Here is a 27716-nt window from a genome sequence, read left to right on the forward strand (position 1 = left end):
AGCCGAGTGTTCCAACGTCATCTTCTTGGTTACCCAGGTACCCCGTTGTTAAGCTCTTGCCGGTAACTCGGTTGTCACCGCTGACCTCCACATTGTCCCTCTCTCTTGAGACAGAAGTGCCGGAGCCGTTTCCACTCAATCCCAGGCCTGTGCTCTAAGGGCTGTCACAGAAAGTCTACAAAAGAACAGCTATGAAAAACTGGAAAAAGGGTCAAAGCAGTTACAATTCAGAGACACAGTTAGACTCTGGTGTGTCTGCAGGTCCTGCTGGTTCCTGAGGCGGCCGCAGAGGTGGAAGGTGACTCATCATCTCCTGTGTCACTCTGATCGTCCTTATTTAGACCCTGGCTGCTGATGTGACTCTGGAGGGCCGCAGGCGTGAGCCATTCCTTTGGAAGACAGCTCTGGAGGAACGGGATGCAGGAACTGAAGTACGCTAACCGGTTCACCCAGCGAGGGATCTCCTTCCCGCAGAGAATCTGGAAGACACCAAGCACGGCTTCAGACAACGGCAAACCAACTTATGGGTTACCGAATGGAATTTAAAAATATATATATTTATTTATCAGTATCACCAGTAGGCTTACATTAACACGACAATAAAGTTACTGTGAGAATCCTCTCGTCGCCACACTCTGGCACCCTTTTTTTTAAAGTTTACTTATTAGTGTCACAAGTAGGTTTACATTCACACTGCAATGAAGTTACTGTGAAAATCCCCTAGTCGCCACACTCCGGCTCCTGTTCGGGTACACTGAGGGAGAATTTAGCACGGCCAATGCACCTAACCAGCACGTCTTTCAGACTGTGGGAGGAAACTGGAGCACCCGGAGGAAACCCACGCAGACACAGGGAGAACGTGCAAACTCCACACAGAAAATGACCCAAGCCGGGAATCGAACCTGGATCCCTGGCGCTGTGAGGCAGCAGTGCTAACCGCTATGCCAGCGTGCTGCCATAATTCTGAGTATGGATCACTTAACAAGTGTACAAAAGCATCTATTCTCTAAAAAAATGTTTTTAAGTTCATTCATGCCCAGGCAAGAAAGGTGAGTCCAGAGGAATTTAGAGATATGGGCACCATGGTGGCACAGTGGTTAGCATTACTGCCTCACAGCACCAAGGACCCGGGTTTAACTCCAGTCTTGGGTGACTGCCTGTGTGGAGTTTGCACGTTCTCCCCATGTCTATGTGGGTTTCCTTTGCATGCTCTGGTTTCCTTCCACAGTCCCAAGATGTGCGGGTTAGATTGATTGGCCAAGCTCAATTGCCCAGGGTAAACATGTGAGGTTACGGGGCTAGGACCTGGGTGGGATTGTTGTCAGTGCAGGCTTGATGGGCCAAATGGCCTCTTTCTACACTGCTCGGATTCCATGATTCAGTATCAGTGAAACCATTCACTGCCTTGGGAGTTCTAAAACTTGAAATATTATCATAGGCCAAATGTTTGATTATTTTTGGCAGTTCCTGGATTCTGAGGCCTAGCTTTTCTCAGGAAACCCTGACAGGAAACGTCATCAATTTGACGGGTAAATTTGATGGACTGGCAAAAGGTCTGTCGACTTCATGCGGGAATTTTCAGACCTGCGGCAAGCGGGACTGGAAAATCCCACCTTCTATGTTTCATTTGATTATATATTTATCTCACATTTCCACGTTCTGTATCCCTGAAAGAATGCAATCAACATAAAAAAGCTTCTTCCTTTGTATGTTTTCCACACTCCTTTCTCCTCTGGAGCGTAAGATTTTTAGAAATTCTTTCAAGGGATGTGGGCTTGCTGGCAAGGCCAACATTTCGTGCCCATCCCTAATTGCCCTTGAACTGAGTGGCTGGCCAGAGCCACTCCAGAGGGGCAGACTCATAGAATCATAGAATCCCTACAGTGCAGAAGGAGGCCATTCAGCCCATCGAGTCTGCACTGACCACAATCCCACCCTCTCGATTCCCGTTACCCCACATATTTACCCGACTAGTCCCCCTGACACTAGGGTCAATTTAGCACGGCCAGTCAACCTAACCCGCACATCTTTGGACTGTGGGTGGAAACTGGAGCACCCGGAGGAAGCCCACGCAGACACGGGGAGAATGTGCAAACTCCACACAGATAGTGACCCAAGCCAGGAATCAAACCCAAGTCTCTGGAGCCGTGAGGCGGCAATGCTAACCCCTGTGTCACCGTGCCACCTCACAGCTATGACTCAACCACATTGCAGTGGGTCTGAAGTCACATATAGGATAAGGATGGCAAATTTCCTTCCCTAAAGTGTTGACGGCAATCGATGATAGTTGTCATGGTCATCATTACTAAGACTAGCTTTATGATTCCAGATTTATTGATTGAATTCAAATTCCACCAGCGACCGTGATGAGATTTGAACCCGTGTCCCCCAAAATATTAGCCTGAGGCCTCTGGATTACTAGTCCTGTGACATTATCACTTTGCCCACTTTGCAGGCTGACCAACTATGAACTGCATCACAAACAAAGTGGGATGCAAACCCTGGCCCTTAGCTCAGAGGCAGGAATGCTAATGTGCCACAAGACCCACACAGCATTGAAGATTCTAAAACATACAACATAATCTGCGGAATTTGTAAAACTGCCTGCGATATAAATCTCAGTACCCTTCCAAGCTGTAACATGAGGAGCAGAAATGTATGTCCTCTTACTTCAGGAAGAGTAACTGGTTCATATCCGTTTTGAGTCGACAGTTATATAGACAGTTCCTCAACAATCTGGCAATGTAACAGTTAGACACGACTGTTGGTATTAGTCAGTCTGCAAGGAGTAGAGAGTGCAACATGTGTTGTCTAATGCAAACCAATCCTATCGAAGCTTTTGATAGCAGTTCTATATATAAATGAATGACAATTGTCAAATCTGAATTAACCAGTCAATCTTGCATGGTTACAGAAATGGAGCTATACGTGCATCTATCTTGGAACTGAATAAAACCGTTCCATTTACATTCTATCATGACACCCCCATCCACCACTTTAAACTTTCACTCCCACCACCATCCACGCAGAATGGCAGCAGTGTGTACCATCTGTTGAGTATAAGAACAAGGAGGAAATGTTGGAGTTGTACAAAGCTTTAGTTAGGACGCAGCTGGAGTACTGTGTGCCGTTCTGGTCGCCTCACTATCGGAAGGATGTGATAGCACTAGATTTGGAGTATTGTGAGCAGTTTTGGGCCCCATATCTAAGGAAGGATGTGCTGGCCTTGGAAAGGATCCAAAGGATGTTCACAAGAATGATCCCTGGAATGAAGAGCTTGTCATATGAGGAACGGTTGAGGACTCTGGGTCTGTACTCGCTGGAGTTTAAAAGGATGAGGGGGGGATCTTATTGAAACTTACAGGATACGGCGAGGCCTGGATAGAGTGGATGTGGAGAGGATGTTTTCAGTTGTAGGAAAAACCAGCACCAGAGGGTACAACCTCAGGCTAAAGGGACGATCCTTTAAAACAGAGATGAGGAGAAATTTCTTCAGCCAGAGAGTGGTGAGTGAATCTGTGGAACTCTTTGCCGCAGAAGGCTGTGGAGGCCAGGTCATTGAGTGTCTTTAAGACAGAGATAGATAGGTTCTTGATTAATAAGGGGATCAGGGGTTATAGAGAAAAGGCAGGAGAATGGGGATGAGAAAAGCATCAGCCATGATTGAATGGTAGAGCAGACTCGATGGGACGAGTGGCCTAATTCTGCTCCTATGTTTTATGGTCTTATGGTGGGGTTCACCAGAATGTTGCCTGGGATGGAGCATTTGAGCTATAAGGAGAGGCTGGATAGGTTTGGATTGTTTTCTTTAGAGCAGAGAAGACTAAGGGGTGACATGATTGAGGTGTATAATATTATGAGGGGTACTGACAGGGTGAGCAGGGAGAAGCTGTCCCCCTTGGTTGGGGGGTCAATCACGAGGGGGCATAGTTTTAAGGTGAGGACAGGAGATTCAGAGGGGATTTGACAAAAAATCTTTTTCACTCAGAGAGTGTTGGGAATCTGGAATCACTGCCTGGGAAGGTAGTAAAGGCCGGAAACCTTACAACTTTAAAAAGTATTTGGATAAGCACTTGAAATATCTACAAGATACACTGCAAGAATTCACCAAGGCTCATGGTCATCCTGAGATTTTTAAAAATCAGATTTAAGTTTCACCTTGTGCCCTCTTTTTAGGTCAAACCAAATAAACAAACTCAGATTAAATCAGGACAAAGTAAAAGGGGCAGCTCCACAAAAAGGAGGGGGAACAGCCCGAACAGAAATCAAAGTACAAAGGAAACTTAAAAACATCAAATTAAAATGTGATTATTAGGGTCAATAATGCACCCCAACCCCTGCGGTGCCCAGCGGGCACGGAAGGCGTCAACCCCGCCCGTGGACACCGCATGCTCCCTCTCCAGGGACACCCGGCCGCGAACGTAGCCGCGGTAGAGGGGAAGACAGTCAGGATGGACGGCCCCCTCGATCGCCCGCTGCCTGGACTGGTAAATGGCGCATTTCGCCAGGCCCAGGAGCAGGTTCACGAGGAGGTCGTCATCCCGACCCTCCCCTCTCCGCACCGGGTGTCCGTAGATCAGGAGCGTGGGACTGAAGTGCAGACAAAACATCAACAAAATGTTCTTCAGGAAAACATAAAGGGAGTGCAACCTAAGACACACAACATAGACATGGTCCACGGACTCCACAAGGCCGCAGAAAGGGCAGTCTTCGGAGCCCGTGAACCAGTGAATCCTACGGTTGTGCGGAACTGCTGCATGCATCATCCTCCACCCCAGGTCCCCAACGTAATTGGGGGAGATCCCTCCGTAGAGGGACCTCCAGCAGGGACCTCCGCCGCCCGGCGGCAACAAGGCCCGCCAAGGTGTATCCGGGCGACGGGCGAGGACGCGGTAGTGGAAGGTGTGCAGCAGCAGCCCGTACAGGAAACGCCTCCGCACGGTAGAAAAAGGCATGGAGGACATTTCCGCGAGGCGGCTCAGGCTGTGGGGCACCTCACCCAGGGAGGGGGGCAGAGGCTTTGGGCCAATGTGGAATTCCGCCCGAACAGGGGAACGCTCGGGCGGGATCCCACCGCACGCCTGCGCCGTCTCGAGTTTGCGTGCAGTTTTGGGGCTGAGCACGACCGTCCTAAGGTCTAGGATGGCTTTGGCCGCGTGCCGGACGGATGTCCCCGCGCACTCAGCCAGCACGCGGAAAGTTTCACCTTGTGCCCTCTCTTTTTAGGTCAAACCAAATAAACAAACTCAGATTAAATCAGGACAAAGTAAAAGGGGCAGCTCCCCAAAAAGGAGGGGGAACAGCCCGAACAGAAATCAAAGTACAAAGGAAACTTAAAAACATCAAATTAAAATGTGATTATTAGGGTCAATAATGCACCCCAACCCCTGCGGTGCCCAGCGGGCACGGAAGGCGTCAACCCCGCCCGTGGACACCGCATACTCCCTCTCCAGGGACACCCGGCCGCGAACGTAGCCGCGGTAGGATTGGTCAAGACAGGTGAGTTGTGATTGGTCAATACAGACGTGTGTTGCGATTGGTCAAGATAGATGTGAGTTTACATAGAAACATAGAAACCCTACAGTGCAGAAGGAGGCCATTCGGCCCATCGAGTCTGCACCGACCACAATCCCACCCAGGCCCTACCCCCACATATTTTACCCGCTAATCCCTCTAACCTATGCATCTCAGGACTCTAAGGGGCAATTTTTTTTTAACCTGGCCAATCAACCTAACCCGCACATCTTGCTAAACTCAAGTAGTCATGGGTTAACCAATGAAGGATGGAAGCCAAGCCTGAAGTGTAGATTTGTGTGAAAGGTATTTGCTGAGTTTATATTAATGGATTATTTGTATTGTCTCCTTGGGTTAGCTGTGAACTGCCACTCACATTACCCTCTGGATCTGTAAAATCTCACAGCATTTTCACATATTAAAGAAAGGAGGAGAGAACCCTATCTTCCTGTGAGATTTACCAGCATGGCATGACAGCAAGTGGCAAGAGATATTAAGGAATGAAAGGCACTTCCTCCAGCACTGCACGCTGTCTAACCCAATCACTTGGTAAGATGACAGCTCTCGTCTGACACTCAATTTGTTTCATTGCTTTATTTCATTCTTTCCATTTCTTCACACATCTATCAGTTTTCACATATCCTCTTTCAAGAGCAACCTCTCACTTTTTTAGACCTTTTTTCACGGGGCTCTGTTAGTAATTGTGTTGGTTCAGGAGCGAGCAGGAATCTTATTTCATTTATCCGGGACCTCATCATTTACATTTTGGCATTCACTGAAGCTCACTCAGCAGTAAGCTGAGTGTCTGCACAAAATAGACATTCAAACACTGCCATCATGGCGATAATGCTCTCGTTAGATTACTTCACTTAACCGAGGGGACAGCTCGATCAATTTGTGCTTCCTGTTCTGACTGATTCTACTGATGAAGAAGATGAAGGGCTTTGCAATGTTTGTTCCCAGAGCTATCTCAGGTCCATTCCTATTGGGCGAAAACAAGACCTCTGATGGGTTTTCTTTTTGATGGGGGATGTACCACAATCTGATGGACTGGATGTCACGGCGGCACAGTGGTTAGCACCGCTGCCTCACAGTGCCAGGGATCCGGGCTTAGGTCACTGGCTTAGGTCACTGTATGTGCGGAGTCTCTGCATGGGTTTCCTCCGGGTGCTCCGGTTTCCTCCCACAATCCGAAAGAAAGACGTGCTGGTTAGATGCATTGGCTATACTAAACTCTCCCTCAGTGTACCCGAACAGGCGCCGGAGTGTGGCAACTGGGGGATTTTCACAATAACTTTGTTGCAGTGTTAATGTAAGCCTACTTGTGACACTAATAAATAAACTTAAAATGAAAACAAAAGGAATTTCATCTTGCACCAACTGATGATAGCGGCAACATCAAAAATGTATTTCTTTAGCACTATTGTTCTAATGTGCTTGAATTAAGGGTGCATTGTTCTTTGCATAGAAACAGGGGCATAATGGTTAGCACTGCTGCCTCACAGCGCCAGAGACCCAAGTTCAATTTCTGGCTCGGGTCACTGTCTGTGCGGAGTTTGCATGTTCTCCCCGTGTCTGCGTGGGTTTCCTCCGGGTGCTCCGGTTTCCTCCCACAGTCTGAAAGATGTGCTGGTTAGATGCATTGACCCAAACAGGTGCCTAAGTGTTGCGACTAGGGGAATTTCACTGTAAATTAATTACAGTAAGCCTTACTTGTGACTAATAAATAAACTTTAACTTTAACTTTTTTTAAATAGAAGCAGGAGGCAGCCATTTGGCCCATCGAGCCTGCTCCGCCATTCATTTTGATCATGGTTGATCATCAAATCTAATATCCTGATCTCCTCTTTCCTCCCAAATCCTTTGATCCCTTTAGCCCCAAGAGCTATATCTAATTTCTTCTTGAAATTAGACAACGTTTTGGCCTCAACTACTTTCTGTGGTAGTGAATTCCACACATTCACCACCCTCTGGGTTAAGAAATTTCTCCTCACCTCAGTCCTTAAACTTAGTCCTTATCCTCAAACTATGACTCCTAGTTCTGGACTCCCCCACCACCGGGAATATTCTTTCTGAATCTACCCTCTCTAACCCTGTTAGAATTTTATATGAATGAATATAACCCTAACCGACTGAGTCTCTCCTCATATGACAGACCCGCCATCCCAGGAATCAGCCTAGTAAAACTTTGCTCTCTTTCTTGCTTCATTATGAACTGTGCACATCGGAACTATCGTGCTAAACTGATCTGTCCAGCAACCCGCCACACGGGCAGGCAAGGCATCTGGAGATCTGAAAGCAAAAGCCCCAGACTTGTTTGAAATTGGACCTTAGGCCTCACCAACTTCGTACTGGCAAGTGGTGAGGCAATGGCCGGAGTGATATTATCGCTAGATTATTAGTCCAGAAACTCAACTAACGTTCTGAGGACCTGGGTTTGAATCCCGCCACGGCAAATGGTGGAATTGGAATTCAATTTTTTAAAAATGCAGAATTAAGAATCTACTGATGGTCATGAAACCATTATCGATTGTCGGAAAAACCCATCTGGTTCACTAATGTCCTTTAGGGAAGGAAATCTGCTGTCCTTACCTGGTCGGGCCTACATGTGACTCCAGAGCCACAGCAATGTGGTTGACTCTCAACTGCCCTCCAAGGGCAATAAGTGCTGGCCAGCCAGAATTGCCCATGTCCCATGAATGAATATAAAATAATTAGCGGTGGGCACCTATCGGATGTTCCTATGCAGCTTGTTGGTTGGGGCTTTCTCAGAATGGCCCCTTTAGATGCTGAGCCAGCCTACAGACATGGTTTGGGAGAGATGGGGGTGGAGTTCAAGCAAACAGGGAAGAGGTGAGTGTGGGTGGAACTGATGTGCGGTTTTCCTGTGGAACCGAGAGGAAGTTACAGATCCACTTAAGATAAAGAACTTGGCCTGGATTTTGTGGCCAATGATGGGGTGACAGTATTGAAACTGATCTTAAAGAAAATATCCCATATATAGCTCTATGGCATGCATTTCCCCTTTCCCAATATTCATTTCATTCTGCTGCTGTCAATCGGAGGAATCTCTGGCCAGCAACAGTAATGTCATCAAGTAGGCTGAGCAGCCAACCACATTGAAGGATTCTCACAGACAGAAAGCCAGGAAGTAGCAAATGTGTTTTACCATTACCTTTTATAATTTTGCAGGAAGTGAAGTCACGAGTGCGACATACACATGGGATTATGGGAGAAATTGAAGTGACATAAATAATTTTTTTAATTACCTTTTATTGTTTTGAAAATGTTTAGCAAAACCTAGGGTTATTCTTAACCTGGGATAACAACATTAGCTAATCCACAAATATAACATTTATTTTTCTAGGTTTCAGAGGATATTTGAGAGTAATTATGAAACTCCGGCATGATTAAACACCTTCACTCAAAAAGGTAACATTTTTGTTCATAGAATCCCTGTAGTGCAGAAGAGGACGTTCGGCCCACTGAGTCTGCACTGACCCTCTGATAGAGTATCTTACCCAGACCCTCTCCCCCACCCTTTCCCTGTATTTCCCACATTTCCCATGGCTAATCCATCTAATTCACACATCTTGCAACACTAAGGGGTAATTTAGCATGGCTAATCCACCTAACCAGCACGTCTCTGGACTGTGGGAGGAAACTGGAGCACCCGGAGGAAATCTACGCAGACATAGGAAAAATGTGCAAACTCTATACAGTCACCCAAGGCCGGAGTTGAACCCGGATCCCTGGATTGATGAGGCAACGGTGCTAACCACTGTGGCACCATGCCGCCCCATGTCAGATGTGGCTCAATTAGTAGCATTGTTTGAGTCACAGGTTCCGGGTTCAAGTCCCACTTGAGGACTTAAGCACAAAAATTAAGGCTGCACTCCAAAGCAGTCCGCAGGAAGTGCTGCACTGTCAGAGATACATGGGACATAAACAGAGGCCTCACCTGCTCTCTCAGGTAAAAGTGATTGGTCCCACAGCACTATTTGAAAGTTGCGCAGGGGAGTTATCCATAGTATCCAAGACAATATTGCTCCTTATATCCACAGCACAAAAACAGATTGCCTGGTCATTATCACATTGCTGTTGGCGAGAATTCACTGTGCAGTTTGGCTGCCGCGTTTCCTACATTACAATAGTGGATACATTTCAGAAAGAGACTTTAAAATAGTCCAGAAGTCATGAAAAGTGCTATAAAAATGCATGTCTTTCTGTTTTCGACGAGACTAACAACACAAAAAGGGGCATGTTCACATCAAATCAGTGATTTCTATCTGCGAGGACTTTGCACTTGGTGGTGGAGCAGTGAATAATCAGCAGCAACTTCTAAAGTTTATTTACTAGTCACAAGTAAGGCTTACATTAACACTGCAATGAAGTTACTGTGAAATTCCCCTAGTCGCCACAGTCCGGCACCTGTTCAGGTCAATGCACCCTAACCAGCACGTCTTTCAGACTGTGGGAGGAAACTAGAGCACCCGGAGGAAGCCCACGTAGACACGGGGAGAATGTACAAACTCCACACAGACAGTGACCCAAGCCAGGAATCGAACCCGGGTCCCTGGCACTGTGAGGCAGCAGTGCTAACCACTGTGCCACCGTACCGCCCCCATTTCCACATTTAACTGCTCGTATGGGGACGTCAGAAGTTGTTGTTAGTTTCACAGAGTAACAAAATGGAATGCTAACAGTGTCATCATCCTTACAACAGCAAACTCCAAGCCATTTATAGTCTCCTTCAAGGAATTCTGCTTCCGCCAAGGAAATACTGGGTGCAAAGCAGAGTTGCAAATGGTCCACACACCTTCAGCAGAATTTGGCAGCAGGGTCCCTGAACATGGCCACTTCAAGGGGCTGAGCACCTGTTCTTGGCCCTGTGCAGATAGAAATCACTGATTTGACGTGAAGATGCCATTTTTATGTTGTTAGTCACACTGAAAACAAAAGATGCGCTTTTACATAACACGTGGAAGTTGTCTCCAGTCAGCATTGATGCACCTCTCGGGAGGAACCAACATGCGGGATCGCGTCTGAGAATTGGTTCTCTTGCGTGAATCCTGTGCCCAAAAGTCAGACATAACAAGGAACCCATTTCTCCCGCAACAGCCAGGCAACACGGTGGCACAATGGTTAGCACTGCTGCCTCACGGTGCCAGGGACCTGGGTTCGATTCCAGCCTTGGGTCACTGTGCGGAGTCTGCACGTTCTCCTTGTGTCTGTGTGGGTTTCCTCTGGGTGCTCCGGTTTCCTCCCACAGTCCAAAGACGTGCAGGTTGGGTGCATTGGCCATGCTAAATTCTCCCTCAGTGTACCCGAACAGGCACCGGAGTGTAGCGACTAGGGGATTTTCACAGTAATTTCATTGCAGCGTTAATGTAAGCCTACTTGTTATACTAACAAGTAAACTTGAACTTAAAATGCTGAGGAAGGTCTTCATGTTGTTAAGAGTGAGTCAGGATAGCATTGGGTCAGGTACCAGGATGTTGCCTTGTATGGAGGGGCTTGGTTATGAGGAGAGATTGGGGAAACTGGGGTTGTTCTCCTTGGAAAGACGGAGGATGAGGGGAGACTTAATAGAGGTGTATAAAATTATGAAAGGCATAGATAGGGTGAACGGTGGGAAGCTTTTCCCCGGGTCGGTGGTGACGTTCACGAGGGGTCATAGGTTCAAGGTGAAGGGGGGGAGGTTTAACACAGATATCAGAAGGACATATTTCACACAGAGGGTCGTGGGGGCCTGGAATGTGATGCCGGGCAAGGTGGTGGAGGCGGACACACTGGGAACGTTTAAGACTTATCTAGACAGCTATATGAACGGAGTGGGAATGGAGGGATACAAAAGAGTGATCTAGTTTGGACCAGGGAGCGGCGCGGGCTAATTGTTCCTGGTTTCTCGTTTCAAGGCTTCATTCTACGATCATCTTGCTGGTGCCAGTACAGAGTGAGACTGCGGATAGTTGGGAACCTGTCTCGGGGGCAGGGGATTCATATGGTGTTCGTGGAAGTGGAAATGACTAGGGTTGGGAAGCATTTTCCGATCGGGGCCATTGTGATCTCCTGGACTCGTTTCGATCGCCTCAGGGGGTCGGAGAGGAATTTCCCAGATTTTTTTTTCCCCATATTGGCCCTGGGGTTTTTCACTCTGGGTTTTCGCCTCTCCCTGGAGATCACATGGTCTGGAATGGGGGGGTGGGGGTAAGTTAATAGGTTGTAATGAACAAAGCATCGTAGCTGTGAGGGACAGCTCGGTGGATAGGATATTGGTATGTAGATAGGCTGGAAAATTGGGTGGGGATCCTGGATTCAGGATTCAATCCTGGACCGGGGAGCGGCGCGGGCTTGGAGGGCCGAAGGGCCTGTTCCTGTGCTGTATTGTTCTTTGTTCTTTGTTCTTTGTACAATGCATATTTCTCAGTGTCATTGCAGTGCAACTCCATCCTGTAGTTACTCACTTAATCTCTTGTACTATTGCACCCTGGGGTTAAAATGGGCGGAATGGGCTGAATTGCCATCTCAATTCATAGAATCACAGTATCCCTACAGTGCAGAAGGAGGCCATTCGGCCCATTGAGTCTGCTCCGACCTCGATCCCACCCAGGCCCCATCCCCGTAACTCCACATATTTACCCTGCTAATTCCCCTGATGCTAGGATCAATTTAACCTGGCCAATCAACCTAACCCGCACATCTTTTGGACTGTGGGAGGAAACCGGAGTACCCGGAGGAAACCCATGCAGACATGGGGAGAATGTGCAGACTCCACACAGACAGTGACCCAAGGCCGGAATTGAACCCGGTTCCCTGACGCTTTGAGGCAGCAGTGCTAACCACTGTGCCACCGAGCCGCCCTATTCTTAATGCATCACCCTTGACCTGTCTCCCTGTTCAGTACCTGCTTGGCCATGAGCCAATTCCTGTCTGTCTCATTGATCAGTACATCCTGATGCTGAACCTGATTCCCAGGGTTGAGTCTTCCATGCTGATCACTATCTCCCACTCACACTCCCAATGACGCGTGTGTTCTGTTGCTGACTGTCATGTACCACTGTCCTCAGGTATATGCCACTGGTTCATGAGTACACATCAGATTGAGTCAATTCCCATGTGGATTGCCTAATCCTATTTTATGTCCTGTTCCGCATCAGGGACATTGGCATGTTTGGACCATTTACTAAAAGCAATTAAAATACAGCTTTAATGTTGGTCTGGTGCCAGCTGTGAATTATTAACTTAAGGAAAAATTCCAATATTGTGTGACTTGGCCCAGTCTAATGGTTTCTGACGTTGGTCAAATGTAATGGATCTGAGTCTATACAAGGCAGAATGAGTGAGTGTCCCTGTTCCTCAGAAACTGCTGCACTTCCACTTCTCCCCACTCCCATCCTGCCCCCCTACTTTCCAAACTATCTGGAGTTAGTCTGGGAGCAACCCATGTCAGGGTGCAGTAAAATGACAGGTGTGAATTGTTGATCGACTGGGCAAACAACTCTGAGTCAACAGCACGAGAAGGAGTCAGCCCTAATTTCTGAGATCACGTTTTGAATCCTGGTCTAACCAGAAGGATGAAATGTTTTTTTTCTTTTGATAGAATCATAGAATCCATACAATGCAGAAGGAGGCCATTCGGCCCATCAAGCCTGCACCGACAACAATTCCACCCAGGTCCTATTTCCGTAGTCCCACCTATTTACCCTGCTAATCCCCCTTACAATAAGGGGCAATTTACCATGGACAATCAACCTAACACACACATCTTTGGACTGTGGGAGGAAACTGGAACGCCAGGAGGAAACCCATACAGACACGGGGAGAACATGCAGACTCCACACAGACAGTGACCCGAGCTGAAAATTGATGTGAAGTCTTCATTCAGTACTAGGCACTGGTGATGCCACACCTGGAGTATTGTGCGCAGTTTTGGTGTCCTTATCTGAGGAAGGATGTCCTTGCCATAGAGGGAGTTACCAGGCTAATTCTTGGGATGGCAGGTCTGTCATATGAGGAGAGACTAAGTTGGTTCGGATTATATTCATTGGCATTTAGAAGAGTGAAAGGGGATCTCATCGAAACTTATAAAATTCTAATAGGTTTAGGCATATTAGATCCAGAAAGAATGTTCCCAATGGTGGGGGAGTCCAGAACTAGGGGTCACAGTTTGAGTTTAAGGGAAAAACCTTTTAGGATTGAGGTGAGGAGAAATTTCTTTACCCAAAGAGTGGTGGATGTGTGGAATTCACTACCACAGAAAGTAGTTGAGGCCAAAACATTCGGTGATTTCAAGGAGGAAATTAGATATAGCTCCAAGGGCTAAAGGGATCAAGGGACATGAGGGGAAAGGGGGATCAGGATATTGAATTTGATGATCAGCCATGATCAAAATGAATGGTGGAGCATCCTCGAAGGACCAAATGGCCTACATCTGATTCTAGTTTCTATGTTCATCCAGGCGATAAATATCTTTCCTACTTCACATATGGACGGAACAGCCTTCCCGTGTATCAGCTCCCAGCAAGAGGCCTTACCCCCTTGCCCAGGAGTTTTCATTTGTTCATTTTTAATGAATATAGCTAGGAGACAATTGGCCTGTGTTTTCAGCTTGAGGGTGAATCACTTCAGTTATATCATGAATTTGGAAAAGAGCCCATCACCTGGGCCCCAATGTCAGCATCAAGCACTCACTGGAGATAAAGCCACCCTAGTCCCAGATAGAACATAGAACATAGAACATTACAGCGCAGTACAGGCCCTTCGGCCCTCGATGTTGCGCCGACCTGTAAACCAATCTAAAGCCCATCTAACCTACACTATTCCAATATCATCCATATGTTTATCCAATGACCCTTTAAATGCCCTTAATGTTGACAAGTCCACTACTGTTGCAGGCAGGGCATTCCATGCCTTTACTACTCTCTGAGTAAAGAACCTACCTCTGACATCTGTCCTATATCTATCACCCCTCAATTTAAAGTTATGTCCCCTCGTGCTAGCCATCACCATCTGAGGAAAAAGGCTTACACTGTCCACCCTATCTAATCCTCTGATCATCTTGTATGCCTCTATTAAGTCACCTCTTAACCTTCTTCTCTCTAACGAAAACAGCCTCAAGTCACTCAGCCTTTATAAGACCTTCCCACCATAGCAGGCAACATCCTAGTAAATCTCCTCTGCACCCTTTCCAATGCTTCCACATCCTTCCTATAATACAGCGACCAGAACTGTACGCAATACTCCAAGTGCGGCCGCACCAGAGTTTTGTACAGCTGCAACATGACATCATGGCTCCGAAACTCAATCCCTCTACCAATAAAAGCTAACACTCTGTACGCCTTCTTAACAACCCTATCAACCTGGGTGCCAACTTTCAGGGATCTATGCACATGGACACCGAGATCTCTCTGCTCATCATAGATGACCATAGACTGTGACTAGTGGTGATTAAACCTGAGGATCACTGCACCTCAGGTGAAGGGCAAGATTGAGAAGGCAGGGCCTTCATGAATAACCTCAGCCGGTACGGGAATTGAACCCACGTTCTTGGCATCGCTCTGCATCACAAACCAGCTGTCCAGCCACCTGAGCTAAACTGAATAGGTTATCTCAATGTCCAGTTGCATTGGGAGTATTCATTGGAAACTGGGTCTCTCCACCTTATGGAATAACATGGCCAACTTGCTACATATTTGGCATAAGATGGCTGCTATTTGAAAGGTGCAGATTGGTGTTGGGTTGACACAGCAAACTGTTATATAATCCTCTACATCTTGTACAGGTTAGAGGACTCAGAAGCATTTAAACTCTGATATTAACTTTTTATTAATTCAAGTCAATTAGATAATAAAGCACAATTCTTTACATGCTTTGCCTGTGGTATATAGATACGAAGCGCAGGGTTTTCCAGCTGTGCTCATCCCAAGACCAGAAAATCCCGCCTGAGGTCAACAGACCTTTGCATGGTCCATGTCCCACCTCCTATTGGGTGGCATGGTGGCACAATGGTTAGCACTGCTGCCTCAGCACCAGGGACCCGGGTTCGATTCCTGGGTCGGGTCACTGTCTGTGTGGAGTTTGCACATTCTCCCTGTGTCTGCGTGGGTTTCCTCCGGGTGCTCCGGTTTCCTCCCACCGTTCGAAAGACATGCTGGTTAAAGTGAAGTAAAGTTTATTTATTAGTCACAAGTAAGGCGTACAATAACACTGAAATGAAGTTACTGTGAAATTCCCTTAGTCACCACAGTCCGGCGCCTGTTTGGGTCAATGCACCTAACCAGCATGTCTTTCAGACTGTGGGAGGAAACTGGAGCACCCAGAAGAAACCCACGCAGACACGGGAAGAACGTGCAAACTCCACACAGACAGTGACCCAAGTCGGGAATCGAACCTAGGTCCCTGGCGCTGTGAAGCAGCAGTGCTAACCACTGTGCTACCGTGCCTGGTTAGCTGTATTGGCCATGCTAAATTTTCCCTCGGTGTACCTGAACAGGCGCTGGAATGTGGCGAATTGGGGATTTTCACAGTAACTTCATTGCAGTGATAATTTAAGTCTACTTGTGACACTAATAAATAAACTTTAAAACTACGATTCCCATGGCGGGCAGGACGGGAAAAGTCTGCCATGTAACATACTTTACATACCAGGAACTTTCTTCAAGAGATTGAAAGTATGTTTCACTAGCTTAGGCTATCCTCAGTGAGACTGGATAAGAGCCTCAGTGACTGTATATTTTACATACAGTTTATATCGCAACCCTTTCGAATTACATTTGGTTAATTTCATGTTAATGACCTTGATTCACTAATGAGAAACCATGGATGTCACTTATGGCTTTGCTTCTTATCTCCTTCTTCGGTATCTATAACAAAAACCTATTAGTCTGACATTACTTTCCCAATAATTACTTAACTAATTTACCATATCTTCTCACCGATGGCTAATGAAATAACATTTCCAGTGCTCCAGGCCTCCTATTGGGGCGGCACGGTGGCACAGTGGTCAGCACTGCTGCCTCACAGTGCCAGGGACCCAAGTTCAATTCCTGACTTGGGTCACTCTGTGCGGAGTCTGCACGTTCTCCCCGTGTCTGCGTGGGTTTTACTCGGGGGGCTCCGGTTTCCTCCCACAGTCCAAAAAATGTGCTGATTAGGTGGATTGGCCATGCTAAATTCTCCCTCAGTGTACCCAAACAGGCGCCGGAGTGTGGCGACTGGGGGTTTTTCACAGTAACTTCATTGCACTGTTAATGTAAACCTACTTGTGACAATAAATAAATAAACTTTAAAAGCCTAGCTCTTGTCTTCTATAACCACTGAGAATCATGTGTGTGTTATTTTTATATTAGAACATAGAACATAGAACATAGAAAGCCACAGCACAAACAGGCCCTTCGGCCCACAAGTTGCGCTGATCATATCCCTACCTCTAGGCCTATCTATAGCCCTCAATCCCATTAAATCCCATGTACTCATCCAGAAGTCTCTTAAAAGACCCCAACGAGTTTGCCTCCACCACCACCGACGTCAGCCGATTCCACTCACCCACCACCCTCTGAGTGAAAAACTTACCCCTGACATCTCCTCTGTACCTACCCCCCAGCACCTGAAACCTGTGTCCTCTCGTAGCAACCATTTCAGCCCTTGGAAATAGCCTCTGAGAGTCTACCCTATCCAGACCTCTCAACACCTTGTAAACCTCTATCAGGTCACCTCTCATCCTTCGTCTCTCCAGGGAGAAGAGACCAAGCTCCCTCAACCTATCCTCATAAGGCATGCCCCCCAATCCAGGCAACATCCTTGTAAATCTCCTCTGCACCCTTTCAATGGCTTCAACATCTTTCCTGTAATGAGGTGACCAGAACTGCGCGCAGTACTCCAAGTGGGGTCTAACCAGGGTCCTATAAAGCTGCAGCATTATCTCCCGACTCCTAAACTCAATCCCTCGATTAATGAAGGCTAGTACGGCGTACGCCTTCTTGACCGCATCCTCCACCTGCGAGGCCGATTTAAGAGTCCTATGGACCCGGACCCCAAGGTCCTTCTGATCCTCTACACTGCTAAGAATGGTACCCTTCATATTATACTGCTGCTTCATCCCATTGGATCTGCCAAAATGGATCACTACACACTTATCCGGGTTGAAGTCCATCTGCCACTTCTCCGCCCAGTCTTGCATTCTATCTATGTCTCGCTGCAACTTCTGACATCCCTCCAAACTATCCACAACACCACCTACCTTGGTGTCGTCAGCAAACTTACCAACCCATCCCTCCACTTCCTCATCCAGGTCATTTATGAAAATGACAAACAGCAAGGGTCCCAGAACAGATCCCTGGGGCACTCCACTGGTCACTGACCTCCATGCAGAGAAAGACCCCTCCACAGCCACTCTCTGCCTTCTGCAGGCAAGCCAGTTCTGGATCCACAAGGCAACAGCCCCTTGGATCCCATGCCCTCTCACTTTCTCAAGAAGTCTTGCATGGGGGACCTTATCGAACGCCTTGCTGAAGTCCATATAGACCACATCTACCGCTCTTCCTTCGTCAATGTGTTTGGTCACATTTTCAAAGAACTCAACCAGGCTCGTAAGGCACGACCTGCCCTTGACAAAGCTGTGCTGACTACTTTTGATCATACTAAACTTCTCTAGATGATCATAAATCCTGTCTCTCAGGATCCTCTCCATCAACTTACCAACCACTGAGGTTAGACTCACCGGTCGGTAATTTCCCGATATTAATGAAAGATTCGGCTAAGCTACCTGGTACACCTCTTATTTCAATTGTGGGTTTTATTCTACTGTTTGCACCAGACCTGAGAACAATTGACGCTGATGTAACAGTATAGGAGATTTCTGTCTTTGCTCTGGTATTGTCCAAGCAGGAATGCACAATGCAGAGATTGCCTGCCTATCCTTTTCCTAAGCTCAAAGGTCCAGATTTTCACAGAATAGGGCTAACTCCAGAGTCCTTTGAAAATGGCAGGTGGGTCCCAGTTCTGGGATTTCTGCCCCCATTTCCATTTCCTTCATTTTTCACCAGCACAGGTTAACTCATCAGTCTCCTGGAATGTAGCTTAGAATCATAAAATCCCAACAGTGCAAAAGGAGGCCATTCGGCCCATCGAACCTGCACCAACAGCAATCCCACCCAGGGCCCTATCCCCCAATTGCCCTGACAATAAGGGGCAATTGAGCATGGCCAATCAACCTAACCTACACATCTTTGAATTGTGGGAGGAAACCTGAGCAGCAGAGGAAACCCATGCAGACATGGGGAGAACGTACAAACTCCGCACAGGCAGTCATCCAAGGCTGGAATTGAACCCGGGTCCCTGGCGCTGTGAGGTAGCAGTGCTAACCACTGTGCTACCAAGCCATGTTCATACAATACAAGTTATTGTATGGTATGAACAGTCCAGCCAACTTTACTCATGTTTTTTAAGTAACCCACAATTTGTGACTCCTTTCCAGTGTTTGTGTGGGTTTCCTTCAGGTGCTCTGGTTTCCTCCCACAGTACAAAGATGTGCAAAGAGAGGCAGCATGGTGGCACAGTGAAGCCCCAAGTTCAATTCTGGCCTTGGGTCACTGTCTATGTGGAGTTTGCACATTCTCCCCGTATCTGTGTGGGTTTCCTCCGGGTGCTCTGGTTTCCTCCCAGAGTCCAAAGATGTGTGGGTTAGGTGGATTGGCTGTGCTAAATTGCCCTTTAGTGTCCCAAGATGTGTAGGATAGGGGGAATTAACGGGATAAATATTTGGGATTACGGGAAAGGGCCTGACCATGCAAAGGTCTGTTGGCCTCGGGCAGGATTTTCTGGTTTTGGGTGAGTGTGGCTGGAAAATCCCGCCTGTAGAGTGTCAACCTGCAAAATCTTTCCAAACACACCAATGGCTGATAGTAAGAGTGGGAGAGACTCCTGGTCAGCCACGCTTGCTGTGAAGTGGAGTTCCCTAGAGCTATAAGTCCCTGGCGACAGACTTGTGACCTGTTCCAGCAATAACTAGCTATGGAAACAGATGAAAGTCTGCCTTAGTGCAGTACCAGATGAGGGAAGAGAATTGGAATTCTTTCACAGAGAATAGATGGAGTAGACCTTCCCCTGCCACACTCCACCCTAATGACATTGAATAATTCCCCCTCTCCCGATCCCTCTCTTCCCCATGCTTCTGAAATGCATTTCAATTTGGAAAAAGCACCTTAGGTGGGATTTTTCTCCTTCTCTGTGGCATTTGTCATGGCGGTGGGAGATGGCACGCCACTCGCTGGTGGCGGGATCCTATGGTCCCACCGTTGTCAACAGGGCTTCTCATTGAATGTACCCCTTGGTGCCGGGAAACCCTTGGAGAGGGTGCACCATCGGCAGGATCCTAAGATACCACCATCGTAAAGGGCAGCAAGATTTTGGCGACTATTTCCAATTCTGAAAAACTTTAGGGTGAGCTGACTGCAAAGGTTAGAACTGGCACTATTGCATTACAAGAATAGTGGTATAATGGCTGTCAGTCATGACTGATATCTGGACTTCAGGGGTTAAGTTCTGAAGAGAAATGAGGGCACAGTGGTTAGCACTACAGCCTCACAGTGCCAGGGACCCGGGTTCGATTCCTGGCTTGGGTCACTGTCTGTGTGGAGTTTGCACGTTCTCCCCGCGTCTGCGTGGGTTTCCTCCGGGTGCTCCGGTTTGCTCCCATAGTCCAAAAATGTGCAGGTTAGGTGCATTGGCCATGATAAATTGTCCCTTAGTGACCCGGGATGTGTAGGTTAGAGTGATTAGCGGGGTAAATATGTGGGGTTGTGGGGATAGAGCCTGGGTGCGATTGTGGTCGGTGCAGACTCGATGGGCCGAATGGCCTCCTTCTGCACTGTTTTCTCCAGAATTTAGAAGGTTAAGGGGTGATCTGATCGAAGTCTTCAAGATAGGCGGCGCGGGTGCACAGTGGTTAGCACTACTGCCTCACAGGTGTCAGGGACCCAGGTTCAATTCTCGGCTTGGGTCACTGTCTGTGCGGAGTTTGCACATTCTCCCCGTGTCTGCGTGGGTTTACTCCGGGTGCTCCGGTTTTCTCCCACAGTCCAAAGATGTGCGGGTTAGGTAGATTGACCATGCTAAATTGTCCCTCAGTGTCAGGGGGACCAGCTAGAGTAAATGAAGGGGGTTATGGGGATAAGGCCTGGGTGGGATTGTGGTCAGTGCAGACTCGATGGGTCGAATGGCCTCCTTCAGCACTGTAGGATTCTATGATATTAACAGAAAAAGACAAAGTAGATGAAGATAAATTATTCCCACTGGTTGGAGGTTCTAGAATTAGGAGGCATAGTCTAAAAATCTTTGCCAGACCACTCAGGAGAGATTTAGAAAGAACTTTTACACACAAAGGGTGGTGGAGATGTGGAATTCTCTTCCACAAATAGAAGTTGATGCTTGATCATTTGCTATCTTTGAATCCGAGATAGATTTTTTTTTGTTAAGCAAATGTATTTAGAGATCTCGACTAAAGCAGGTATATGGAGTTAGGGTACAGAGCAGCCATGATCTCTTTGATTGGCGGAACAGGCTCGAGGGGCTGAATGGCTCACTCCTGTTCCGATGTTTCTATGTAACAGTGGGGGTGGGAAGTGAGTGCAAAATAATCTGTCATCTCTGAAATGCAACGACACCAATCTCAATCCAGCACTTCTGAGGAAACAGGATGGTGGATATTGTATATGTTTCATTTAATGAGTTTGGCAATGAATTGGGCTTGACCAAACACCCAAAGCATCTCCAGTTTAATGCCTTACCCAGGGGAAGAGTGGGTTGGACAAAGAACAAAGAACAGTACAACACAGGACAGGCCCTTCAGTCCTCCAAGCCTGCACTGATCATGATGCCTGCCTAAACTAAAACCGTACGCACTTACGGAGTCCGTATCCTTCCATTCCCATCCTTTTCATGTATTCGTCTAGTTGCCCCTGAAATGCCGCTATCGTACCTGCTCCCACCACCTCCCTGGGCAGCGCGTCCCAGACATTCACCACCCTCTGTGTAAAAAACTTGCCTCGCACATCTCCTCTAAACCTTTCCCCACGCACCTTAAACCTATATCCCTAGTACTTGACTTTTCTATCCTAGGAAAGAGCATCTGACTATCTACTCTGTCCATGCCACTCATCATCTTGTAAACCTCTATCAGGTCACCCCTCATATGGAGCTAGATTCAGCCAGGGATGGTGCATGATATATTTTCCTCTTACGTAATACATACATCTAACCATACTTAGATAAATATCTCTGGCACTGCGGAATTCTATGACACAAAATGGATTATAATGCAAAACAGATGAGAATATGTTCATTTCACAGTGTCGGGGAATGTAAATTTAAACCGTTTCACAGCTCACAAAGGAATGTTGACATTACTCTTGTTGTTTTAATATTAATAAATGAATATATATTCATTGCTTCAAGTGCAGGTTCATGTCTTATCAGACTGCAGTGCTGGAGTACATTAACATGTTATCGTACCTCTGCCAGGCCTGCGGAGAAGTGGTTACAGTTCTTGTGCATGAGATGGTAGGCATTGCCCTTGAACTCCTTGCCGAGCTCTTCGATAATTTTGTCGACGTCTTCCTCCGTGAAGTCTGTGGTGCCAAGGGCGATGGCCTCTCTGGATAAAAAGAACAATTTCAGGAATATATTCGATGGGCCCTATTTTACCATTTTGATTCTAAGTGCTGGGAGGACTTGAAACTGGGAGTGTTTGAGATCCGACTTTTAGACCCGTTCTCAGGCGCCCCCATACGCACTCTGCTGCAAAAATATCAGTGATTCCGAATCGCGCTGCACAAGCCTGTGGATGGCGCTTAATGCACTCAAAATCCTGCAGCTCCGATTGGTGCCTCCAACTGCGCATGCGCAGAAAAAAATAGAATGCGGCTCCCCTGCCACATCGCTCCCGGGCTGGATACTGCCTCCCCCTGGCCCCCACTGACATTGCCCCATCCCCACAACATTACTGACCCTCTTATCCCCCCACCCCCCTCCGCCAGACCGATCACGGGCCCCTCCCCCCTTCTCCCCACCGATCACAGACAGTGTGGCAGCGGACCCCCCCCTTCCCCCTCCCCCCTCACCGGTCTCAAGCAGAGAGCCATCGGACGCTCGGCACTTACCTCCTCACTAACTAGAGCGCCCGAATCGGACTTCTATGGAGCATGTCTGTTTCGTGCCGATTTGGAATGGGTGAATGTGATGGTAAAGGGGGAAGTGCCGGTAAGGTTGGGTGCATAGTCCATCAATTTAAATACATGCAAATATATTCAAATGGCCGTTGTGCCTGTTTCGGGCACGGTCCCGATCGCAGCCATTTTCGGGCCTTGGTAAAGGGGGAACCAGCGCGGAGGCGGGCACGGATCGTGCTATTTGCCTCACGCCCGACTTTACCAAGCTTTTAACGCCCGATAATGGGCGCAACTTGATGGTAAAATCGGGCCTGATGTGTCCAGATCTCCCACTGGCGCTGCTCACTGTGAGTCAGAGGATAGGCTGCACATGCCATTCAGGACACCCGACCGTGTAATTCCACCTCCCACTGATTACCACCAATAGACTAAGTCAATTTGCTACATGGCATTCTGTGTCACAAAGCTGACAGGCATCAACCCTCCCCAACACACATTAGGAACCATGGTGCTGCCCAGAGGGCTCACCCTGGCACTGGGTTGGCATTGCCAGCTTTCATAATCCAATGAATTTCTGTGACAGCTTGAAATCAATAGCCCTGACTTTTACCAATAGAGCTATTTTGTTTTAAAACTCTCATATCACATTTCTTGTGTGGCGCGGTGGCACAGTGGTTAGCACTGCTGCCCACAGCGCCAGGGACCCGGGTTCGATTCTGGCCTCGGGTCACTGACTGTGCAGAGTTTGCACATTCTCCCCGTGTCTGCGTGGGTTTCCTCCGGGTGCTCCGGTTTCCTCCCACAGTCCAAAGATGTGCAGGTTAGGTTGATTGGCTATGCTAAATTGACCCTAGTGTCAGGGGATTACCAGGGTAATATGTGAGGTTACGGGAATAGGGTCTGGATGGCATTGTTGTTGGTGCAGACTCGATGGGTCGAATGGCCTCCTTCTGTACAATAGGGATTCTATGATTCTATGATTTATTTTATTTGAGATAGAAACTTGGGTTGTGAAACACCTGTACCAGCCATCCTTTTCCTACCCCTGCCCATTCCCGTCTTTTTCCCAATTTCCTCCACTCTCAACTTTTTCCAAGTCTCTTCAGAAATTTTGTTTTTACTGGTTTCCAGAACAAAACTGATAGGTCTACCCAGTATATGAACCACAGGATATCTCTCTCCCATTTGTCCTGACTCAAGCAACTTCACATTTGCCTGTATTTCATGTGTGGGTCTTAGTTAAGAAGGTTACATTGGAAATAGGTTACAGGGAAATTCGGCGTGTCAGCTACGATTCTCACCAATTTTTACAGATGCACGTTAGAAAGCATTCTTTCTGGTTGTATCACAGCTCAGTACAGGCTCCTGCTCTGCCCAAGACTGCAAGAAACTACAAACGGTTGTGAACGAAGCCCAGTCCATCCACAAACCAGCCTCCCATTCATTGACTCTGTCTACACTTCCCACTGCCTCGGAAAAGTAGCCAGCATGATCAAGGACCCCACGCACCCCGGACATTCTCTCTTCCACCTTCTTCCATCAGGAAAAAGGTACAAAAGTCTGAGATCACGAACCAACCAACTCAAGAATAGTTTTGTCCCTGCTGCCATCAGACTTTTGAATGGACTTATCTTGCATTAAGTTGATCTTTCTCTACACCTGAGCTATGACTGTGACACTACAGTCTGCAACTTCTTTTTTCCTTCTCCCTTATGTACTCTATGAATGGTATGCTTTGTCTGTATAGTGCGCAAGAAACAATACGTGTCTCTGTATCCCAATACACGTGACAATAATAAATCAAATCAAATCAAATAGGAACAGGAGTGGAACATTAGACCCTTTGAACTGGCTCTGCCATTCAATATGATCATTGCTGTTCCTCTGCCTCTTCAGGTGCCTCATAGTAACAAGAGTCTGACAGTTCATTCCCATCCAATCCTCATTAAAGCCACATGCATTACCCAGCGTGATCAATGGATGGTAGTCAGCACAGACTGTGGGGGCAATTTGCCCATATCTGTTCAGAGAGTCAGGTCCTGGCTGAAATCCGGCCTGTTGCTCTCCAGCTGCACAGAAGAGTTTTCTCTAAATCTTGAGTCTCTCTGAAGAAAATAAATGAGTGGGCGGAGTTTATGCCATCCCTCTGGTGGGCGGGGCCTGATAGAGCTGGCGAGGCTGGCTCCACGGAGACCGTGGCACCTTCTTTAAAGGGCGCCCCAATCAGCTCTGAAAGCAAACAGTTCCAGCTACACTCGCCATGGACACATTAGGACCCTCCCCTCACACCCCCCCAAGGACATGTTACAGTCTCCCTCACACACCCCACCCACCCCACAGACACATTAGGACCCCCCTCACAGCCTTCACCCTCCCGCTCCACAGACACGTTAGGACCCCCCTCACAAACACGAGGGCCTCCCCGCTCCCCCCCACCACAGCAAATACGATGGGGCTCACATTCAACAATGTGGACATTGGGGCACCCCCTCATTTTGCAGGCATCAGGGCGACCCTCTTTCCCCACCCACCCTCTTGCAGGCATCATAGCGACCCCCCTCTGCTCCCTCATAGGCATCAATGCAACCCCTTCCCCCCCCCCCCTTGCAGACATCGGAGTGACCCCCCTCTGCTCCCTCATAGGCATCAAGGCAACCCCTTTTCCCACCTCCCTTGCAGGCATCGGAGTGACTCCCCTCTGATCCCTCATAGACATCAAGGCAACCCCTTCTCCCCACCTCCCTTGCAAGCATCATAGTGACCCCCTCTGCTCCCTCATAGGCATCAAGGCAACCCCTTTTCCTCACCCCCCCTTGCAGACATCGGAGTGACCCCCTTCTGCTCCAGACATCAAGGCAACCCCTTTTCTCCACCTCCCTTGCAGGCATCGGAGTGACCCCCCTCTTCCACCTGATAGGCATCAGCCCTCCTCAACACACATAAGGGGAACCCCTTCCAGAAGGGCTGCCCAGAGGGAGCAATGCCAGGACAGTGCCTGTGCATAGCCCTCTCCCACCAGGGTCCACACTTACCTTGGAATATCCATGGGATCCCCATGACTGCTTACCATCAATGACATTACATTGGCAAGGTTTCCATATTCTGTCAGGGGTTGGGAGTGGGGGGGGCAGTAATATGGATGGGAGGCCTTTCAACCATAGGTTAAAACATTAAACTGTATTTAAATGAGGTAGCCGACTTCTCTAAGTAGGAACCTCGTTACATCACCAGTAAGGGGCAGGGAAAATGTGTTTCCCGATTCTCTCTTATTTTTCTGTTGCTGTTCTCTCTGATGGCAAACATAGGCTAAATCACCCCCGTTGAGTTTCTAATCTCATCGTGAAGGATGCTGAGAATACTTTAAAATTCCATCATCACTTGGGAAAAATGAAATAAATAACCCAGCATGTAGTCAAAGTTAACTCTGAGATCTTTCTCCCTGTATGGTTCAGTTTCAAACTGACTAGTGCATTTAACACCAGGGACTCATAACTGAATTTTCAACAAAGCATTTATTGAGACAATCCAGGATCCTAACAGCTTCTATTCGAAGAAGCTCCAAATAGTAGCAGAGGTTTAAGCTGCTCTCAATAGAGTGAGGTCTGAGAGCCAGGCCTGGCAGAATAAGGTCTGAATCACAGAGTACATTCTCAGCGCAAGGCCTGAATCACAGAGCGAAGCCTGACCCAGAGAGAGGCCTGACGCCCAGAGTGAGGCCTTGCCCACAGAGTGAGGCTTGGCGCAGAGAGAGGCCTGACTAACAAAGTGAGGCCTTGCCCATGGAGCGAGGCCTGACAGAGTAAGGTCTGAATCACAGAGCACATTCGCAGTGCAAGGTCTGAATCACAGAGTGAATCCTGACCCAGAGAGAGGCCTGACTCACAGATTGAGGCTTTGCCCACAGAGTGAGGCCTTGCCCACAGAGTGAGGCCTGATTCAAGTCATCTTGCTTTATAGTAAGCAATCACAATCAGGGGCTGGAAGTTGCATTTTGCCACAGTCAGAAGGGCTAATTTGAGAAATAGCTAAAGCCAGCTGAAACGACAGGAACCTGGTTGTAGCAAGTATTAAATAAAAATAGTTTGAATGAGATAAATCCAAGTCCATCATTGCGCAGGGGGTTATTTCTGTAAAACAAAATCCCTGGCTGGTTGAAATAACTCATAGAATTGATACAGTACAGAAGAAGGCAATTCGCTCCATCGAGCCTGCACTGACAACGATTCCACACAGGCCCTATCGTTGTAACCCAATGTATTGACCCTGTTAATCCCCCTGATACCATGGACAATTTAGCATGGCCAATCCACTTAACTCGCACATCTTTGGACTGTGGGAAGAAATTGGAGCACCCGGAGGAAACCTACGCAGACACGGGGAGAATGTGCAAAGTCCACACAGACAGCGACCCAAGCTGGGAATTGAACCCGGGTCCCTGGAGCTACGAGGCAGGAGTGCTAAGCACTGTGCCACAGTGCCGCCCACAGTAAAAGTGTTTATTTGGTAACATGCTACAGTAGAGCTAAGAATAAATATGAGACTAATACCAGGGGAATGAAAAGCTAACAGTCAATGTAAATAAAACACAGGAACTTGTGAATGGACCTCCATTATACAGAATTCATTAGAGTTGAGCAAAGTGCTTCCAGACTCTGATTATTTTGGAGTCCCATCAACAGTTGTCAGTGGAAGGGTTTGGAAATTGAATTGATATCAATGGGAATTAAAGTTTGCATTACCACTGTTCACACCGGTGGGATTTTCCCATCCCGCTGCAGTGAATGGAGAATTCGCTGGGCGTCAAATTCTCCGACCTCACTCTGCAGCGGGAGCGTGGCGTGAACGGCTGATAGGATCATGCCCGTCGCATTTACGGGATGACTCGAAGCACTTTAGAACTCAAGTACTGTAGTCACCACTGCAATATAGGAAACATAGCAGCAATTTGTGCACAGCAGGATTCCACAGGCAGCAATGTGACAATGGGCAGATCATCTGTCTTGGTGATACCTAACAAGAGGAGGTGATGGCCTA

The 27716-nt window shown here is 47.7% G+C and overlaps 1 protein-coding gene across 1 annotated transcript in view; it reads right to left on the reverse strand.

Annotated features, from left to right (window-relative positions):
• Positions 1-239: 239 nt before the first annotated feature.
• Positions 240-27716, reverse strand: part of LOC144506881 (deubiquitinase DESI2) — a 53019-nt gene continuing 25542 nt past the window's right edge. Inside the window, exons 5-6 of the mRNA XM_078233236.1 lie at positions 22027-22168; positions 240-479 (exon numbers count right to left, since the gene is read on the reverse strand). Coding sequence (XP_078089362.1) covers positions 240-479; positions 22027-22168 — 382 coding nt within the window. The remainder of the gene's footprint in view (positions 480-22026; positions 22169-27716) is intronic.

The sequence above is a fragment of the Mustelus asterias genome, chromosome 18, assembly GCF_964213995.1.
Source record: "Mustelus asterias chromosome 18, sMusAst1.hap1.1, whole genome shotgun sequence".
In the NCBI taxonomy this organism is placed as follows: domain Eukaryota; kingdom Metazoa; phylum Chordata; class Chondrichthyes; order Carcharhiniformes; family Triakidae; genus Mustelus; species Mustelus asterias.